At 37.2% G+C, this 22,214-nt stretch overlaps 1 protein-coding gene across 1 annotated transcript in view; it reads left to right on the top strand.

The window, feature by feature from the left end:
- Window positions 1-22,214, top strand: part of fam185a (family with sequence similarity 185 member A) — a 78,200-nt gene that overhangs the window by 37,193 nt on the left and 18,793 nt on the right. The window contains exons 4-6 of the mRNA XM_028811746.2: window positions 8,089-8,227; window positions 14,805-14,846; window positions 21,843-21,938. Of these exons, the coding sequence (XP_028667579.1) occupies window positions 8,089-8,227; window positions 14,805-14,846; window positions 21,843-21,938 (277 nt within the window). The remainder of the gene's footprint in view (window positions 1-8,088; window positions 8,228-14,804; window positions 14,847-21,842; window positions 21,939-22,214) is intronic.

Below are 22,214 nucleotides of genomic sequence, written 5' to 3'. Positions count from 1 at the left end.
TGCTCAAGCTGCTGCCCCCGCGACCCGACCTCGGATAAGCGGGAGACAATGGATGGATGGGTTTGCATTAAACTTATGTTTGTTCAGTATCCTGTTTCCTGAAGCCAAAATATATTGAAACAATCAACACTGTATGTTATGTTATTTGGATGCCAGCTTGTCTCTGCCTGACTGGCTTACTGTAAGCGCTAATGTCTTGTGCCAACATGCTACTTTTGTTTTGAATGAAGAACATGGGCTGGATGAGGCTGAAGCATGTGACTGGATAAATGACAGGGACTGAGTGCTCACTGGGCGAATGCACACATTAAGAGAGAGAATTTTTTTCCAAACATAAGCAAAGTAAGCTCAGTAAGACCTTCTTTTGCTTGGTATTGTTAGGCTTTGGTATGTTGCCCAGACCTACCTGCTCTCTCTTTCACTAACTTGTGTGCAGCTAATCATAACAAAATGATTTTCTCTTACAATAATAAAATATCTGGCTTAAAAGGACAGAGCCAAAAAAAAAATCTTTATAAAATAAGAATTTATTCACTAAATTAATTTAAACAAAAGCATAAAGGGTTGGCCTAAAAAGGTAAACAAGTCCAAAATCTGATCCAAAGACAAAATCCAGGAAACTATAAAAAGCCAAGAAATGCTTATAATAGATCTGGACTCTGTAACTTCCTATGTGGTCCCACAGTAATGAAATCATGTTGACCATTGTTCCTGGGGTTTCACCAACAAAACACAAGGAATGTAGTTTAGATGAAACTATACACAATATGTAAGAATGAAACAATTTTGACAGTAAACAATATTTATAAACCTTACATAAAAACAAAAAAAATAAATAAATCAAAGACAACAAAAATAACAATTCAAAAGAAAATACAAATAGCCAGGGAAAAAGCACTGGCTGTAACATAACAGTCCCACACCACAGTTGTTTTTGTTTTGTAGGTTCCTATGGTGACCCTATTTTCCTATTTTTTTATATTCTTTATTGTGTAGACTTACCAAAATGTATCAGATTGCATACACTTACAAGTTTGTGGTCAGGTACACTACTTCAGTTCAGCACTACCTCCGCCTTCCATTTTTTTATCTAAACCTCAGGCAATTAAACAAAGTAAAAGAAACAAGCAGAAGAAAAATGCACATTTAATTAATTACATATTATAGATAATTTGTCCAAATTAACAAAGTAAATGAGAGTGACCAAACAATAGCAGTAGCATTGTCCATAAGTGACTCCCAGCTTATATGCAGTCCAGCTTGATTTTTTGCTGCCTTGTGACCTTTGAATGGAGTATTGATACAGGCCGCCTTATAGGCTCGGTATGGTGGCTGACTTATCTTCTCTTCTCAGGGGATTTGCCAGAAAGAGATAAGTGATCTTCTTTTGACAGCAAATTGTGTGAGAGAGAGAGGTAAAGGCAAGGTGACTAACTTTATGCTATTCTTATCACAAATCATGAACCAATGGAGCATTGTGGTACAGAATGGTCTCCTATTCAAAGCCAAAGTTTCATACCAATAGAATAAGCTTACCTGTCCCTCCCTACGCCATTTACCTGTGACGGTGCAGATCAGCCCCACGCTTCCAAGTCCCACTGGGGCCCTCTGGAACCCGCCATCACCGATAACATTTCCGTGGGATGAGCCGAGCGAATTAGGACAACACATAAAGCAAGGGGAAGGTCAAACAGTGCTCAGTTCTTTTATTAAAGCAGTCAAACAAAAAGTGTCCCAAAAATTATGCAGTGCAAAGTTCTATAAATAATCTATAGCGCAAAGTGCTGTGGAGGTTAAAAACTGAATAAGTAAAACCTTTAAAACGAGTTTAAAACATGGCAGGAAGCTGTCTTTAAAAACTTGAGCCTGGTGCACTCCTTTAAATCGGCCATCTCCTCAGCTTATCCTGAACGGACCTTGTAGCCAAGGAGACTGCTATCTGAGTCCCTGCCACTCCATGATTATAACAGGGTGCCTCATTCCAGACCTAAGGCTTGGGTCCCCAAGGGCCATGGCATTCACAATAGGGCTTGCAGTCTAAGCCTCAGCGACTTCCTCAACCTTCCCAGATGTCTGCGGTGACCACCCACTCCCTGGAGGGACTCTCCTCACACCTGCAGCGGCTGTCTCCCGTCTTCCTGCCTGCTTCTCTCTTTTTTTTTTTTTTTTTTTTTTTTTTTTTTATAACCCATCTGGTCCCTTGCTGTCTCTTTTATGTGCTGGGAGCGGTTTCAGGTGTGATCATCTAATTGCTGCTCTGGGCTGATAATGAGACTGCCTGCCTGCCTGCCTGCCTGCCTGCCTGCAAGGCAAGACATGATCAACTGACCGCCTCGGACCAACCCAGAGATGAGCCGTCTTCTCTGTAGATCGTCCTGGAGGACCACCGTGGCTGCAGGTTTTCATTCTAACCCTTTTGTTAATGAGTGCCCTGATTGTGCTGCTAATTAACTTCTTGTGAATTCATTTTAATTGAATTTCTTCTTTAAGATTTGTTCCCCTGAATTTCTTATTTCTCTGAATTGCTTCATTTCTTTCCTTAAATGGCACCCAAACAAAAATGAAATGGGAAGTGAGTGAGCTAACAGAAGACCAACTAAGTCAGTGCCTCAGGCTCCAACCAATTTCACTCCAACCAACTGCTTAATAAGGTGCCAATTCTTGTCATTAATTAGACCCATTTGTTAATTCCGTGGCTTGTTGCTGCTCTTGTGGTGCATTAGCAGACATTTACGAAATTGTTGATTTTATCTTTTCTAAAAACCCTGTTAAAATGTTTTGTGGACCTGAGAAGATCAACATTGCCGAGACCGTCATCTTTCTTTATTTTCAGATATTGTACTTTGGACACCAGTTGTTTTGGCTCATTTTGTATCTCATTATTGTTTCGCTGCTAATTAAGGAAAAAGAAACAATTAAGGAGTCTGAGTCAAGAGCAAGTCAATTGAAATGAATTTAAAAGAAGTTAATTAGCAGCAAAAATGGGTCACTCATTAAGAAAAGGGTTAGAATAAAAACCTGCAACCACGGTGGTACTCCAGGACCAGAGTTGGGGACCCATGCGCTAGAGCACATTACCAATGAAAGTGCTCAGGTCCCCTGCCATAGATATTACATCCTGAGTCAGTCCTAAAGACTGGGGGTTGGGGGGAGTCAGGGAGAGGTTGATTAGGCAGATATCCAAGCATTGCTCTTCTTATCAATAAAGTAAAATATGCTTCGTGAAACACTATATAATATTACTCTTGGTTTGTCTAACTTACAAATAAAGACATACAAAGTATTTATCAACGTATATGCTTGATATACACTCCATTAGCTGAGTCCTACTAATTCTGTATTTATATGGAAGTACCCAGGAAGCAAGAGTTTGTCAATCCAAACATCAAATCACAGACAGTTCAGTTGTAGTTTATTGCTTTTAACCACACTTGTTTCTGTTACTCCTCCTAAAAACACTTTCATACACCTTGAGATTTCTCTCTCATCACTCAAAGTCTACTAAAGCCTGCTGCATACATATTTGTGTGGAAGTAATTTCTGTTGCCCCTGTCTGTAGGGAAAAAATGGCATTGTCCTATTTTCTTTGGCATGAAGCATGACATTTTGGTTGCGGCTTCAATTCTGAATTGCAGCTCTACCATTACTGAATACTTTTGGTTCTCTGTGTAACTACTATAGTAGTCTTTTATAGGTTAGGTTTGTTAGGGTCATTATTGTCACATATACAGAGTACAGTAAAATTCTTACTTGCATATACTATTTCACATATAACATGTCGTCACTTATCAGCATCATAATGTTATGTAGTGCTGCTTAATGCTGTTTTCATCACTTTCAGTAACACACAACAAAGAAAGTGTTGTTGTTTCAGTTGTTCCTATTGTTTGTCTTTTATTTCTTTAGTATGTAGAATCTAGATCTCTCTCTTTTAAGACACTCGTGGCTCAATGACACTTGTACTTGATTATAATTCAAGACTAGCAGTACCCATTACAAAAAGTTCACAACTGGTAGTTTGTGTATGTATTTTAGTTATCTTACCCATCTAAATATTGTTTATATATTTGTAGACAATATTAGAAGTTTTATTTTCCCCAGACATTGTGTATATTTTTTTATTGTTTTGTTTGGAATAACTTGGGGTACCATCATAAAACTGTTCAAGGCTAAAAACAGCCCCTCACAAATAAAGTCCAACGTTTTGCCAAGTTTGATCTTGGGCCTTATGTAGAGTCATACAAAAGACATATTTAACAAGAAACTGCCAACTTTTAAGGAAGAATGGTAGCACAGTATTGAAGGGTGTTATCATACCATCACTGGTCTCAAAAAAAGCAGTGATTTTAGACACTGAAATTTTAATTTAAAATGTACCAACATCATGCTTTTGGACAATATAAATCGCACATTTCTTCATTGAAACATCAGGATCATCAGTGAAACTCATGGTGTAGGTAGCCCTAAAACAAAATTATGAAGAGTTTGATTCTCCATTTTTAGCTAGGACTAACAGCTCTGAAAATTTTTCATGTATCTCTTCGTATGTATTAGTGCAATGATTAAACTGATGATTCATTCCATTTAGTTGTTTTAATATGGCCTCTTGTAAAGACTTATTTTAAGACTTGATAAGCCCTTTCTCTGTTGGCCGTGGCAAAATTCAAAATATACATTTAACTGTAAGAAGGAGGGTGCATCAGGTCCTAGGTATGAGGAGCTTACGGAACAGTATCTCCCAAAATGTAAGAAATATGGGTCTTGACATTGAAGCAACTGATTATTAGCTGCAAGTGAAACAAAAACATGATTTTATTACACTGCATAATGTTTTGTTTAAAAATACTCAATATCTTGTTAATTTCAACAAAAATCGGAATCAGTTGATTTTCACTACAAAAGACTTGACCTGTGATCAGTAAGTTGGCTGATAACAAAAAACAATTTTTTTCAACTTTTATAGCTATTTAGTTGTGCTTCTTTATACAAGGTATTATGATAGCTGAGCAAGCTCACGTCGTTTTACTGCAAACATCCCCGTAAACAGAGAACAGTAAGTGAAGACTTTACCAGGGCGAGAGAAGACTGGAATATTAACCTTTACATTAAAGAAAGGAGAATAATAAATTGACAAAAAGGAATCAGAGTAGTGTTCCTGTGTATTAGTCAAACAGTAAGAAAAGCAACTTTAATGAATTCAAATCTTTTTATTTTGTTCTTTAATTAAAACAAATTACTGCTTGTCCACATTTGGACAGTAAATAAACTTGTGTTAAATATAGCAGCTTACTTTTTCAATTTGAAAGAGAAGAGATAATTGAAATTGCTGCTTAGTGAAAAATAGGCTTATTAGCTTAACACTAGAATCCCTGAAGCCTACAAAAATAATCGTAATTCCAGGCCACCTTAAATTCCTTTGCACCTCCTTATCAGTGTCTTTGTTTTGCAAATGTGTCAATCAGCACAAGCAGCTCAAGCCGCTGATAGACATGGGGGGCGAGGACATTCGCAAAACAAAACCACCGACTCTGTATTTCAATTTTTTTCTGACGATTTCAATAGTTTGTAGGAGCCCAGGCTATTTATAGCACAGGCTTACACAGCTAGTTACATAATAAAAACATACATTTGATTTGAGTCTGTAACAGCCAGTGTAAATTTTTGCTACATAGAAAAGATATTGCTGAAGGGATATAAGCAGACACACAAATGCTGATGAATCATGTCTTGTTATTGCTTGAATTTTTTTGTTATTCAGTTTTATTCTTCAATAAAATCACACTTGTTTCATGATACCTTTGCGAAAGTGTTTATTTTATATTCCAGTAACCACTAGAATGACATCAGATCTGTCCCTGCCCCTCTCACCCATGCATACACACATCCGTGCATGAAAATGTTACTTGAAAACACTATGTCAACTGACCACACCCCAGGTTTGATGTGAATACAACCCATGACACGAAGGTGCTTGCCCATAGCCCCCGCAATTTCAGGCTTCAATACAAAATACATAATTGCAACACTGAGAGGAAAAAATAACTGCATCCAACGTGCAAAATCACTGACATTAACTATGACTGAGCGATCATGCTTCAAGTCTGACAAGATGGCAACCTTGGCAATGGAAAGGCCAATACAGTCATTTTGGTGGGGTGCATAGGAGTGCTGATTTTCATGACAAGTGCATGCATCACCTACTTCAACGTGCATTTATGTTGTACTGTATACCTAAAAGAAAAAGAAACAGGCTGACATGTGGTAAAACATCTCTGATGATATTGCACTTTTGACCTGCATAACACAGGCTGGCTGATCCTCTTCATCGCTTACATGTATAGACTGTGGAACCAGGGGGACCTCCTGAGCCCAGACCCAATCTTTATTTAGCATAAAGTGAGGTGTCAGTTATTTCAGTGACGCTGTAGGATAACGCTGCTTGGCAAAAGGAATAACTAAACTGGGCAGTTACCGCTCCCAAATTTCTATGTATTCATGTCATCTGCAGCTTTGTGGTAATGATGACATGGGTTCTGCAATTTCCATCAGGCACTGCACTGGACAATTTGATCATTGCCCGAAAATTGCACATAACAGCATTGTCAAAACAGGGTGTCATCAAAGACAGCTACTTCTTCATTTTTTTTCCCCTCAACCACTTTCAAATAACAATTTCATTTCTTCACTGGATTACAGCTTACGAAAGTCACTTTTCCCCCCATTTATTTTAATGTGGTCAATTTTCTGAGAAATGTACCAGTCCAAAAGTGGCTTATGCAGTGTTGCTAGCCCATTGCCGAACTGTTCCTTTCTTTCGACAAAAAAAAAAACTCCCATGTAACTATTTTCAGTGAATCTCACTTTTGCAAGATGCAAATGTAACATATATGAAAGGAAAATCGGCTGTTTTGCCAACGGCTACCTATTGTGATATTCAGTATAACATAATCTACGAAGCATCATTTAGGCCAGTGTGATGCACTTGGTCAAGTGTGCAATTCCTTTTACTGTGTACACCACATATGACAATAAATCCCGAAATAAACTGATTGTACTACTTTTTTTTATCATGCATGCACATGTACTGTTGTCCACCTGCATATCAATATTTAAATTCACAATAACAATCAAGAATTAGCTTTGCCTGCTTTGAAGTACGAGCAATGGATCCAAGCCACGATGGAACAGAATGAACCATGATTTTCCCCAGGACATGGTGTCTGCTTGTTTAGAATTCATATTTGACTTGATCATTATGTTATTTAGTCATATCATTGTTGGACCTCTAAATTATGAACTATCATTCATTCATGACAATCCATCACAGAGTTCATATGTTCATACATACATTTACATTCATTTATATTTGGAAAATTTGAATTTGTCAAATAACTTATATTTTTGACATGGTCAGAATACTTGAGTACCATGTAAAAAATCCCACACAGAGAACATGGAAACATCACTTTGTCAGTTCATGAACATGGAATTCAACACATAGATTCTGTGCCATTGTGCTGGCCCAGGAAACTCTTTCGTCAAAGTAAACTTCCTAAAGGATTATACCTGTAATAAAAGAAAATTCTGCAAGAAGCTTTTTCCAAGCAGTGCAGTGAACATAATGTTTTTTAATAATCCTGGTGCCATCCATCCATTATCCAACCCGCTGAATCCGAACACAGGGTCACGGGGGTCTGCTGGAGCCAATCCCAGCCACAACAGGGCACAAGGCAGGAACCAATCCCGGGCAGGGTGCCAACCCACCACAGATAATCCTGGTGCAATATTTTTAATCAGTCAATGCAAATGTTTTTCCACTGTTCTTCAGCAATATCAGCATTGTCAACATGCTGCTAATTTAATCATTATTGCTCATGTATTAAAGTTACCTATTTCTAATTTGTGGAATAATAATTAAAAAAAAAAATATTTAAACGTATGGTCATTGACCACTTTTAGTTTTTTTCCTTATGAAAATATAATACATGAAAGCAATTGTCTGTATTACTTATTGTTACTTAACATTTAATACATATTGTATATACCGTATATATTGTGTTTTCCCCTAAAGTATTGTTTATTTTGTAGCTTGTGGATATTGCAAAGTTGCAAGGGACCAGGATGAGAATTTCTACTGAGCATGGGGCAGTGAAAGCTAAACATATTTATGCAGAATCTTCTGTTGTCTCTTCTGTATCTGGCAAGATTGAACTGGGAAATGTACATGGTAAGTTGTGAATATCAATCAACAAAATGTAGTGATGTCAAGATCAAATTTTAATTGTTCCAGTGGTGAAATCTGATGCTGATAGCAGAGCTATTATAAACAAATCAATACAATAATCCCTCCTCCATCGCGGGGGTTGCGTTCCAGAGCCACCCGCGAAATAAGAAAATCCACGAAGTAGAAACCATATGTTTATATGGTTATTTTTATATTGTCATGCTTGGGTCACAGATTTGCGCAGAAACACAGGAGGTTGTAGAGAGACAGGAACGTTATTCAAACACTGCAAACAAACATTTGTCTCTTTTTCAAAAGTTTAAACTGTGCTCCATGACAAGACAGAGATGACAGTTCCGTCTCACAATTAAAAGAATGCAATCATATCTTCCTCTTCAAAGGAGTGCGCGTCAGGAGCTGATAATGTCACAGAGATAGAGAAAAGCAAACAAATCAATAGGGCTGTTTGGCTTTTAAGTATGCGAAGCACCGCGGCACAAAGCTGTTGAAGGCAGCAGCTCACACCCCCTCCGTCAGGAGCAGAGAAAGAGAGAGAGACAGACAGAGTTTGTTTTTCAATCAAAAATCAATACGTGCCCTTCGAGCTTTTAAGTATGTGAAGCACCGTGCAGCATGTTGTTTCAGGAAGCAGCTGCACAAAAGATAGCAACGTGAAGATAATCTTTCAGCATTTTTAGACGAGCGTCCGTATCGTCTAGGTGTGCGAACAGCCCCCCTGCTCAATCCCCCTACGTCAGGATCAGAGAAAGTCAGCGCAAGAGAGAGAGAAAAGTAAGCTGGGTAGCTTCTCAGCCATCTGCCAATAGCGTCCCTTGTATGAAATCAACTGGGCAAACCAACTGAGGAAGCATGTACCAGAAATTAAAAGACCCATTGTCCGCAGAAATACGTGAACAAGCAAAAAATCCGCAATATATATTTAAATATGCTTACATATAAAATCCGCGATGGAGTGAAGCCGCGAAAAGCGAAGTGCGATATAGCGAGGGATTACTGTACTGTACAAAACTTAAATGCAGAAGACAAAATTAACAAAAATATTTTTTTGTCTGATAGGATATCAGACTGTTCAGAGCGGAATTAAATTTAGTGTAAAGATTCAATCATTTATTGCCATGATTGCTACCGATAGGGACAACATTTTAAAGGAATACTCCAACAAAAAGTGGTAATTTAATTAATTAATCAATTACTTACCCCATATTGTTTGTAATAAAGGGCAAGAAAAAATGTAAATCTCATGTTACTATGGGTAATGGTGATAACAGATTTCCTTACAGAGTAGGTTTTTATCTGTCTGGTAGAATGCAGTTTGTGAGACTTAAAGACTGTATCTCTTATACAAATGTGAGCAACACTGAAGCAACACAATGGACATTCCTGTCTCCTTTTCTTTTCACTCTGTATACCTCAAACTATAAATACAACACCAGGTTATGCCACTTACAGAAATTCTTGGATGATTCTGCACTTAAGGGGTGGATCAATCAGGAAGGTAAGGCAGAGTATAGGAGTCAGGTGGAGAACTTTGTTTCTTGGTGCAGAAAGAACTGCAACTTAACATCAGCAAAAGTGCTTATTGACTTTCGCCACACTGTACAGCCTGTACACCCAGTCACTGTTCAGAGAGTAGATGTAGAGGTGGTGCACTGCTACAGTTTCATGGGGGTCCACATCAGTGACAGGCTGTACTGGTCTCTTAACACAGAGGAACTGTGTTAGAAAGGGTAGAGCAGACTCTTTATTTCTTCGGAGACTGTGTTTTTCTTTCTTTCTTAATGAGGGTAGTGACATCATTCGCATATTCTACAACTCTATGATGGTAAAGTTGTGTACATGTGTGTTCTCCAGGTTAAAAAAAGGATATAGCAGTACAAGAAAAAGTCCAGAGAAGAGTGACTAGGCTAAATCCAGGGCTACAGGGGATGAATTATGAGGACAGATTAGTTTCAGCAAAAGACCATTAAGAGGAGACATGACTGAAGGATTTTAAATTATGAAGGGAATTAATAGAGTGGATCAAGACTGTTATTTTAAAATGAGTTCATCAAGAACACTGGGACACAGTTGCAAACGTTTTAAGAGTAAATTTTGCACAAACATTAGGAAGTTTTTCTTTACAAAGATGACCATACACACAAGGAATAAGCTACCAAGTAGTGTGATAGACAGCAGGACTTTAGGGACTTTCAGAAGTAGAATTAATGTTATTTTAGAAGAATTAAGTGGATAGGACTGTTAGGCAAAATGGCCTGTTCTCACCAGAATTTTTGTAATGTTTAAAAGTGACTGAAAATCTCAGACTCCTCTGCAAATTTAAAAATATATCTATTTTCATTTGTAGTGTGATCTTTTGGTAAGCCTCTCTAGGAGAAGTTATTACAGAATTTTATTAACAGTTCATGAGAAATAAATGAGTGTTTCTAAACATATTCAGGCTAGTTCTACATAATATAAATCAAAGCAATAATAGCTCTGCTCCCCAATTGACCTGACCCGAATTTAATAATATAATTTTCAGATTTTTTAGTGTGTATGTATTGTTTTATTAAATATATAGACATGGGCAAAATTAAGTTTACAGTTGACAAGCAGGTTTTCATTATTACAATAGCTTTATTAGCTCAATAAATTTACTAACTATTTTAACTCAAAAGAATGGCACAATGCACTTAGTTACAATTTCGTAAGTGCTCAAATTGCCGGCCTTAAGTATTTACACATTCTTGTAGTCTACTTGCTACACTCAAGCACACTTTAATAATAATAATAATAATAAGAAGAAGAAGACAAATAATTTAAATAAATAATACAATATTTAATAAACAATAATACAAGAATAAACTCTTTATTTTGCATACTCGCAACGGTAAACCTACTTTTGCCCACCCCTGTATTATTCCTAATAATGTAAAGGTCAAATGTTTTTGGGGTGGCTTCTTGATCTTCTTTATATTAGCTTTTTTAATAAGGAGGCAAAAAATTTGTGACAGGAATTCACTAATAAGAGACAAAATTGCATATATGTAAAATGAAATGTGTGGAACATATAAATAAATACATAACATTTATCAGATTATCTAACTGGAACATTGGAAAATAATGGCCTAAATCATAACATGAAATGTTGACAGAATGAGTAAGCCATTAATTAAAATTAATTCAAGAATCCTGCTGAAATGCTTTGTGTTTAATATGAAAAAGTGAAACATTTCAAATAAATTAATGTCCTTGCTTATATGGCTTTTTGACATAATGGTTAAAAAGCTAGGAAATAATGACACTCAACAGACCTTACCACATTGAAATCCATAAACTGAATGCTCAAGTAATTGTACACTACTCTGAAGAGTAATGCAAATTAAAAAAAAATTCTAAATTTGACAGTAAATTGTAATCTTAATAATACAAGTACCACAGTCCAGCAATAAGATGATACTAAAAGGTTGGATGACAACAGTCACATTTTCATAAACTGCACATTGACTGCTCTTTTAATGTGACGTAAATAACACAAGAATGAAATGTAAAAGGATGCCAGAAAATGTGTGCATTAAGATTTTCAGATGTAGTTGGGAATGTTGAGATTTGTAAACTAGGTGCAGCCCACAAAGCTTTACATTGAGGAAACAATGATGAATTTTTGGAAATAACTTTCTAACATGTAACAGTATAAGATGTTGCAGTAAATTTCTGTAGAAATCTCACCAAACTCATTATACATTTGCAATTTATAGGCTTATAGACTTAAATGAGAATGGCAATGAGTGAGTAGTTCATCTGCAGGTCTCTCTATCTATATTTGGCTTGTTTATTGTACTTGGACATTGTTTTAAAACAATTTTAGAGAGATCTTTTAATCCCAAAGTAATGAATATATTTATGTTCACTACAGTTCTTGAGCAGACCACAGGAACACTGAAAGTCTGAAGAATCATTTTTACTTGACATAGGATGTATACATCCAATTTAACAAAATAATTCATTAGTTTGTGACTCAGGGACTGGTTGCTATAAAAATGTAAAGGTTAAGTTCCCAATATTTTAACATTTCTATCATCATGTACTACTAATAATTAATTCCTGCATTCTGCAAACAGTTTTATTTTTTCTTGTGGAATGGATAGAAGATGATAGTACATACTTGTGAGCTGGAGTGGTAGTTTTAAAATAATTGTACAGGAGGAAGTCAGATATGTGTACTAATAAAGGACAGTGTAGGATGGATAGAGATAGTGACAGTTCTGATTTCTTAAGGAACCCTGATAATGTAATCAGTTTAAATTAAATGATACAAAAGGTAGCAATGTAAAATTCTAATGAAATAAAAACTCTTTTGCTTCCAAACAGTAAAATAATATAAAATCAGTGCACATCTTTCAAACAGATAGGGGTTAAGGCTGAATAGTAAGAATATCTTACTTTTTTTATTTATTTATTTTTTACAAACAATATGGACAATATATTTATATTATAAGAGATAATTTTATAAAAATAAATAATTTGTATTGATTTTGATAGCGCTTGTGCATTGCTATTCATTCTTCTGTGGATATTTTTGCAGTGGATATTTTTGCATGTGAAGCATGAATAAGATTCAAATAAAAAAAAAAAGATGCAGGTAGAACTTATAGATTGTCACACGATTGAGAATGAGCCACACAAAAAAAAAGGTTTGGGGCAGCCACCTATTTCCTGGATGGTAAATAAAATAAATGCTCACAAAGATGTGTAACGATTAGAGTCCAGAACAGAACTGTCTTGTTGGCAAAAAGATGGCAGTTTTAAAGAAGACCAGAGGAAGTGACATCATCTCTGGGACCAGAAGTGGCATCATTGAGACTGGAACTGGAAGTGACGTCATCGAGACCAGGCAGAATTTCTCATAACTGGTCTGCAGAGGATTGAGAGAAAGAGTTAGTGCACTCCGCCATCCCCTGCTTTGGCATGGAGTTACTCTCATTCAGGCTCTTTAGCTGCCTCCCATGCACATGTGTGTGACAATATATATATATATATATATATATATATATATATATATATATATATATTTCTGGATTACACTTTGTTTTTAGTATAGCTTGTGTTTTAAAATTAAGCAGTAATTTAATAACTGAAACCTGTGCTCTGTGTTTTCAAATTTCCCCATTTAGGTTATAATTACCTTACTAGTGCCACTTTCTCTGCACTGTCAAATTTCTGGGTGAAAATTGCAGTCTCTTATTGAATCTGAAGGAAAAACTTCATTACCATTCAAAAGATGTCAAATATAGTCTTAAAAATACCTAGATTGGTAGAAGTGTACAAAACTGTATTAAATTGTTTGGCTCTCCCTCTGTTGACTAAGTAATCATTATACACCATTACTAAAGCAATGACTACCTCTTGGCATTTTTGGTTTACTTTTCAAACAAAGCTTAACATCTTTCCTTGTCCTTGTCTGATCATATATGTATTGTGTCGTCTTGATGTCATCTTACACTTTTAGTTTTGCTTTATTTTGTGATGATGTGCTTATGTTTTCTGTGTGAATGTTGAAACTTTATTTATAATATTTCTTTAGGATCCAGATGAACATTTTAATGTTTATTATGATTAGAAAAGGGCCTATTATAAAAATAGTCTTGATCTGCTTTAAAATAAAAGATTCATAGCACAGAATAAATTCAAGTTTTCTTTATGGAATCATGAAGATTAGTTCTTGATATTAAATACCTTTTCATTTGTCTTTTTGATCTGTTAAAATTGATAGATTCTGTCAGGCAAACCCTGTTTTAAGATATATTGTACTTTTAAGATAGATAAGTCTGTGATATAAATAAGGATCTAATGTTAAAGCTAAAAACATTTTGACTCATACATATCTGCGTTCCGTTCATTGCTCACTAATCTGAAAACAGATGCCATCTGGACTGGAATGATAAAAGCTGTATTTCATTTTACTTAGCTTTGTATTTGATTGTTCACAAATTTCATACTTGTGTAGCTATTTCCCATTCAGATAAAAATGATGCTTATTATTAATTTAAATGATCTAATTTTATTAATTGTGACATGTTCTGAATTAAATTATGTCTCTGTGATGCTGGAGTAATATTACAGCTGTTGTGTAATGGGTAATTAGGAAAAATTTCCTCTGTATTTGCACAACCAATTTTTAATGTTTGAGACTTTACTTTTTTTTTTTTTACTTATTATGTACTTTCTTTTATAAAACTTGTCTTTGTCTTGTACCAAAGTACCCTATCATTATTTGATTTAGTATGTTGTGATTTACTCTTAATACCTAAAAAACAAAATACACAAAATAAGTGGATATTTTTGCTGCCAAATCTCATTAAAATAACAGTTCTGTTTGATTTGTGAAAAATTAGTTTGTACACTATATACCTGTTTTATAAAAACAGTATTAGCTGTAGTTTGATCCACATTTTTAGAGAAACAATGTCAGAAAGGAAGGGAAAGCTGTAGAAAACTAATGTAGTAATTAAAAAAGGTAAATATGTTCATTTTTATTTACAAACTGCTTATATTATTTTTCCTTGTTGATATTTTATAGGTAATATATCAGTGCAGAGTGAAAGTGGAGACATTATTGTTGGTAAGATGGTTTATCCATATTTACATGTTTTTCAGATAGAGATTTTTTAAAGGTGAAAAAGTGTCCGACATGGCTTCAACTGATTTTAACCTTTACATCAACAAAAGCTTAAATTTAAATCCGGGGTGTGTAGACTTTTGATATCTACTAATTGATTCCTGCCTAATGTTACAGTATAAATAAATGCCATAGGTACACTTGCTACTCAGATAAATGTGTGAGTTAAATTATGTCTACACTGCATGTTGAAATATGTTAATGGCTTTTAATATTTTTAATATGCTTTTACTTCCTTGTATGTTATAAACCAGTATCTACAACTAAGTTGCTTTGAGCATTTAGATGAAAAAGATCTTAAAAAGACTAATGCTTATTAAGTGGCCTAAAAATATTTTTGTCTTGTGTAGGTAATCGGGAGCCTGGGATTCCCGGACATTTTTCATTCCCACATTCCCGGGAGCGGCCAACCTTGCATATATAGCGTGTAAAAATAGATCAAGAAATAACAGATCTATATAGTTGAAAATAATTAAGGTGGCACCATTGCTGCAGCTTGCACTTCATCAGACAACAGCTTTGAACAGCAACTTGAAATTGCAATGCGTCAGTCTGTTGCATCCGCATTATCTGTGCCAAGAAACTTGCCATCACAGAATGATGACAAGAAACTGGATGCATCAGTAAAAGCTGAAATGGCGTTGTTTCAGCGCAATGGCAAGCGCAGGCATTGTTTAAAACAAGTGTATCAGTATCTGATGATTGTGCCGCCTACTTCAGTGGAGGCAGAGCGTGCTTTCTTGGCGGCTGGCGTACTTCTGCACGAAGGTGCGCTATCGCATGGACGACCACACGCTGGACACGTTAATAATAATAATAATTCATTACATTTATATAGTGCTTTTCTCAGTACTCAAAGCGCTATCCACACAGGGAGGAACCGGGAAGCGAACCCACAATCTTCCACAGTCTTCTTACTGCAAAGCTGCAGCACTGTCACTGCGCCACCTGTGAGGACGTTGTGCTTTCTACTATATATCATAACAAAGTTGATTTATTTCAGTAATTCCATTCAAAAAGTGAAACTTGTATATTAGATTCATTCATTACACACAGACTGATGTATTTCAAATGTTTATTTCTTTTAATGTTGATGATTATAACTGACAACTAATGAAAGTCCCAAATTCAGTATCTCGGAAAATTAGAATATCAATTAAGACCAATGCAAAAAAAGGATTTTTAGAAATGTTGGCCAACTGAAAGGTATGAACATGAAAAGTATGAGCATGTACAGCACTCAATATTTAGTTGGGGCTCCTTTGGCCTGGATTACTGCAGCAATGCAGCGTGGCATGGAGTCGATCAGTCTGTGGCACTGCTCAGGTGTTATGAGAGCCCATGTTGCTCTGATAGTGGCCTTCAGCTCTTCTGAATTGTTGGGTCTGGCGTATTGCATCAACCTCTTCACAATACCCCATAGATTTTCTATGGGGTTAAGGTCAGGCGAGTTTGCTGGCCAATCAAGAACAGGGATACCATGGTCCTTAAACCAGGTACTGGTAGCTTTGGCACTGTTAGCAGGTGCCAGGTCCTGTTGGAAAATGAAATCTGCATCTCCATAAAGTTCGTCAGCAGCAGGAAGCATGAAGTGCTCTAAAACTTCCTGGTAGATGGCTGCGTTGACCTTGGACCTCAGAAAACACAATGGACCAACACCAGTAGATGACATGGCACCCCAAACCATCACTGACTGTGGAAACTTTACACTGGACCTCACGCAACGTGGATTCAGTGCCTCTCCTCTCTTCCTACAGACTCTGGGACCTTGATTTCCAATGGAAATGCAAAATTTACTTTCATCAGAGAACATAACTTTGGACCGCTCAGCAGCAGTCCAGTCCTTTTTGTCTTTAGCCCAGGCGAGACGCTTCTGACGCTGTCTCTTGTTCAAGAGTGGCTTGACACAAGGAATGCGACAGCTGAAACCCATGTCTTGCATATGTCTGTGCGTGGTGGTTCTTGAAGCACTGACTCCAGCTGCAGTCCACTCTTTGTGAATCTCCCCCACATTTTTGAATGGGTTTTGTTTCACAATCCTCTCCAGGGTGCGGTTATGTCTATTGCTTGCACACTTTTTTCTACCACATCTTGTCCTTCGCCTCTCTATTAATGTGCTTGGGCACAGAGCTCTGTGAACAGCCAGCCTCTTTAGCAATGACCTTTTGTGTCTTGCCCTCCTTGTGCAAGGTGTCAATGGTCGTCTTTTGAACAACTGTCAAGTCAGCAGTCTTCCCCATGATTGTGTAGCCTACAGAACTAGACTGAGAGACCATTTAAAGGCTTTTGCAGGTGTTTTGAGTTAATTAGCTGATTAGAGTGTGGCACCAGGTGTCTTCAATATTGAACCTTTTCACAATATTCTATTTTTCCAAGATACTGAATTTGGGACTTTCATTAGTTGTCAGTTATAATCATCAACATTAAAAGAAATAAACATCTGAAATACATCAGTCTGTGTGTAATGAATGAATCTAATATACAAGTTTCACTTTTTGAATGGAATTACTGAAATAAATCAACTTTGTCATGAAATTCTAATTTTATGACCAGCACCTGTACGTTCTTATTACCGCAACTAAAGGTACATGTACTTCTATGACAGCATGAAATGCTTGTAGATAAGGTTAGTCTTTTACTTGTGTCAACATATTGCAGTAGTTTTATTAAAAATAAGTGTCGGTCGTTCTAAAACCGTTCACATGTGAGATGCCTGTGCACTGTGTCATCCCCGGAAGCCCGGGATTCTCGGGAATGAAATGTGGGATTTCCGAATTCCCGGGAATAGATAAACCCGTCCGGGAATGGATTCCCTAGTCTTGTGTGTTTACTTTAGGAGTCCGTTAAGAGCATTTTAATAGGCATTCCTGTATGGACACAACAGAAGTGCTTTTCTGGAAACTTGCTATTTTAATTCTGCTTGATACAATGCTGCCAACATTTACAAATACAATATACTTTCTTTGGTCAGGCATGCTAAACAGTATTTTTGTACATGATCTGGCAAGTGGTATTAGAGCAGGTAATAGAGTGAAAACTGGTTATTTTGGCTAAATTATCTTTACAAATAAATACTAGAATTGTCAGAGCACCTAATATCTGTAGTAACAAAAGCAGAAGAATCTATTTACATATTTTTGTATGAGTTATAGGAATGCTAAATTGAAAAATATTGTAATGTATACATCATATTTCTACACCGATCCCTCTCCCACTTGGACAGAGGCAGTGGTGCTGTGATTATGTTTGTGGACTTCTCTAGCGCCTTCAACACCATCCAACCTCCGCTCCTTAGGGACAAGCTGACAGGGATGGGAGTAGATTCATACCTGGTGGCATGGATCGTGGACTATCTTACAGACAGACCTCAGTAAGTGCGTCTTTTGAACTGCAGGTCTGACATTGTGGTCAGCAACACAGGAGCGCCGCAGGGGACTGTACTTTCTCTGGTCCTGTTCAGCCTATATACATTGGACTTCCAATACAACTTGGAGTCCTGCCACATGCAAACGTTCGCTGATGACACTGGTATCGTGGGCTGCATCAGGAGTGGGCAGGAGGAGGAGTATAGGAACATCATCAAGGACTTTGTTAAATGGTTGTGACTCAAACCACCTACAACTGAACACCAGTAAAACAAAGGAGATGGTGGTGGATTTTAGGAGGACCAGGCCCCTCATGGACCCCGTGATCATCAGAGGTGACTGTGTGCAGAGGGTGCAGACCTATAAATACTTGGGAGTGCAGCTGGATGATAAATTGGACTGGACTGCCAATGCTGATTCTCTGTGCAAGAGAGGACAGAGCCAGCTATACTTCCTTAGAAGGCTGGCGTCTTTCAACATCTGCAATAAGATGCTGCAGATGTTCTATCAGACGGTTGTGGCAATCACCCTCTTCTGCGCGGTGGTGTGCTGGGGAGGCAGCATAAAGAAGAGGGACGCCTCACACCTGGACAAACTGGTGAGGAAGGCAGGCTGTATTGTAGGCATGGAGCTAAATAGTTTGACATCCGTGGCAGAGCGACGGGCGCTGAGCAGGCTCCTGTCAATCATGGAGAATCCACTGTATCCACTGAACAGTATCATCTCCAGACAGAGGAGCAGCTTCCGCGACAAACTGCTGTAACTGGCCTGCTCCACTGACAGACTAAGGAGGTAGTTCTTCCCCCACACTGTGCGACTCTTCAATTCCACGGTTGGGGGTTAAACATTAACATTATACAAAGTTATTGTCTGTTATACCTGCATTTTTATCACTCTTTAATATTGTTTTTGATCAATATGCTGCTGCTGGAGTATGTGAATTTCCCCTTGGGATTAATAAAGTCTGACTGACTGACTGACTGAATTTAATAGACAAAGAGTACTAGGCGTGCTAGAGCCCCGTTTGCAGATTCAATCACAGGTATAATGTCTGGCATTGGACATGTTCAACTAAGAAGGGTAGGCGACTTTTAACTTGCACGTTAGAGCTTTGAAACTGCCAAGATATTTAGAAAAGCATGTGGGATGAACAAAATAGCCAAGTTTCATTTTGCAATCACAATTGCAAACTCAATAAAAGTGTATATTTGTGAGAATACAGAACAGAAATGAAGAACTTCTACATTTATATTTTTATGCCTATTTTGTTGTGCTATTGATTTTAAGATAGTCTGTTTAATTGTTTTCCAAATTTCTTCGAAAAATATTTATTATTTTGTGCATTGTTTTGAGTACGGTCTGTATCATAGGAATTTTGTATTATGAACTCTCTATCACAATACTTACTATATGTGGAATAAGTTTGGCATCTCATGCGAATACAAGCGGCTGAAATGAGTTTCCTCCGCAGGGTGTCTGGGCTCTCCCTTAAAGATAGGGTGAGAAGCTCAGTCATCTGGGAGGGGCTCAGAGTAGAGCCGCTGCTCCTCCGCATCGAGAGGAGTCAGATGAGGTGGCTTGAGCATCTGATCAGGATGCCTCCTGGCCGCCTCCCTGGTGAGGTGTTCCGGGCACGTCCAACTGGGAGGAGGCCCCGGGGAAGACCCAGGACACGCTGGAGGGACTATGTCTCCTGGCTGGCCTGGGAACGCCTCGGGATTCTCCCGGAAGAGCTAGAAGAAGTGGCCAGGGAGAGGGAAGTCTGGGTATCTCTGCTCAAGCTGCTGCCCCCACGACCCGACCTCGGACAAGCGGAAGAGGATGGATGGATGGATGCCTACTAAGGATATATTTTTGTTTAATGTACCGGCCCTGTAGAATATCCCCTTGAATTCATGATGGCGTGTTACATCTCTTAAAATTAGGTTCTTTTCAAGAATGGTTTTAAGTTAGCAAGCAGGAAATGGCTGTCATCAATGATGAAAAGAGAAATATAACTTTCTAAAATTTAAAATGTAGGATTGCACTTAGCTTTTTAATTGTGACTGCTTCTTATATTGAATAATAAAATCAGTTAAAAGATGCCCGTTTGGAGGAAAAATAGGGGATTTCTTCTAAATTGGACAATACAACAGCAAACACTGTGGTGCAGTGCACCATTGAAAGTGAAAACAAAACTTGTCACACTAGAGCAGTATAGCTGTTTATAGCCTTACCTGTGGGTTTTTTTTTTTTAAATAGCCATCGAGATCATGAGCACACTTACGTTGAGGGAGGGGAAGGTGTGTCGTATCTCCAGAGGAGAGACGGCTTGTCAATGGTCAAACCTGATTTATGTAGCATTGCAGGTGGGAACTGGACAGCATCTGATCAGGCGAGGTCTGCCGCCTGTTGCGCTCTGCTGCTGCTGGAAAAGGGAACAGTGTTTAATGACACCAAATCATTTTGATTTGGGTTTTTGTTTTTTTCACCATTTTTGTTTGTAGCACCTGTTAGTAAAGTCTTCACTTTTGCAACTTTGTGCCTATGTCTCTCTGATCTCACCATCGGTACACTCAGTACATAAACTACAAGAGCCCAAAGTGTAGCTTGGTGCCAATTTCCACTGCACGGGGTCTCACGTAAACTCGTGGTGGGCTTTTTTTCCTGGTACACTGTATTATACTTTTTTTTTTTTAAATTTCAACATAACCTTTGTTAATCAAGTTAAAGTACTGTGTATGTTTGTTTTTGCTTAGTAACAGTCTCTAACATTTTGTTTGTTTTCTAGATACATTCTTTTGTACTCTTTTGTACAACCGAATAGCAGTACTCTATAATGTTAAACACTCTGCAATCCAACAAAACCATTAGAAACTGGATGAATTCTGTACATTTAGTCAAGAGCCAGTTGAGGAGTTTGGTCTGTGACACAATTTCTCCCTTTTCTCTTTTTTTACTTCCCTTTTTTCTTTCCTTTGCTACAGGCTGTCCTCCTGTGTAAGCCTTTGGGTGCCAGTTGGAAAGGGTGTTGTCCTTTTTTATATATATTTGAAATAATTTCTTACACCCATTTTTATCATCTTCTTTTTCTTATTAATAAAAATTTGATTAGAAAAAACTACAATAGCAATATCCCAATAGTAATAGCAAAATTAATTTTACCACGTTAACACATCAGACATCAGTACATGTATAATTATTTTGTTCATATTCCCAACCCATAGTGATAATTCAAAACTACTGTAACCCTGATCATAGTGGCAATGCATCAGCTGTCACACACTTTTGAAATCCTGCTCTTAGCCATTTTTGGGACGGTTCATTTTTTGCTATGTTATCAAATGATAGCAACACTCGAAATGTTGTACTAACCGGCTTCTGTGTTCATAAAAAGTAGCATTGCACTAAACACCAACTGTAAAAAAAATAAATAAATAAATAAATAAATAAAAAATTGCCTATTAAAATAAAATCTGCATTGCGGCATATTTTTAAATGACTATATTTTATGTATTGACCATTATCATGATGTAAGGTGCAGTGATTCAGAAGCCATATCACATCTTCTTTCTTTTTTTCTTTTGTTTTTCAGATGGATCTGATGGCTACTTAAATGCACTTGTGAAGGATGGAGACATTGATGCATATATTAGCCAGTTTGGCACAGCAGACATAGAAAGTCAACAGGGTAAATCATCAGTTTTATCTGTTACAGAAAATACAACGTTCTATGTAATTTGGGACAGAGCACCATTAATAATTATCACTATGCAACAGCCTTGTGTTGGTAACTTAAGTTGGGAGTTACAAGTCTGTAAAGTATTATAAGACATTAAAGAACTGCAATAATGCATATCAGCACTTACATTTCTAGATTCACCCATCAATATCCTTTTCTTCTGAAATTGTGTTGGAATAGTAGAATATAAAAATTTTGCTGTACCCATAATGGAAGAAGTACTAA

Source organism: Erpetoichthys calabaricus, chromosome 1, assembly GCF_900747795.2.
Source record: "Erpetoichthys calabaricus chromosome 1, fErpCal1.3, whole genome shotgun sequence".
Classification (NCBI taxonomy): Eukaryota; Metazoa; Chordata; class Cladistia; order Polypteriformes; family Polypteridae; genus Erpetoichthys; species Erpetoichthys calabaricus.
The sequence above is the reverse complement of the archived record's forward strand: the minus strand, read 5'-3'. Positions and strand labels throughout refer to the sequence as shown.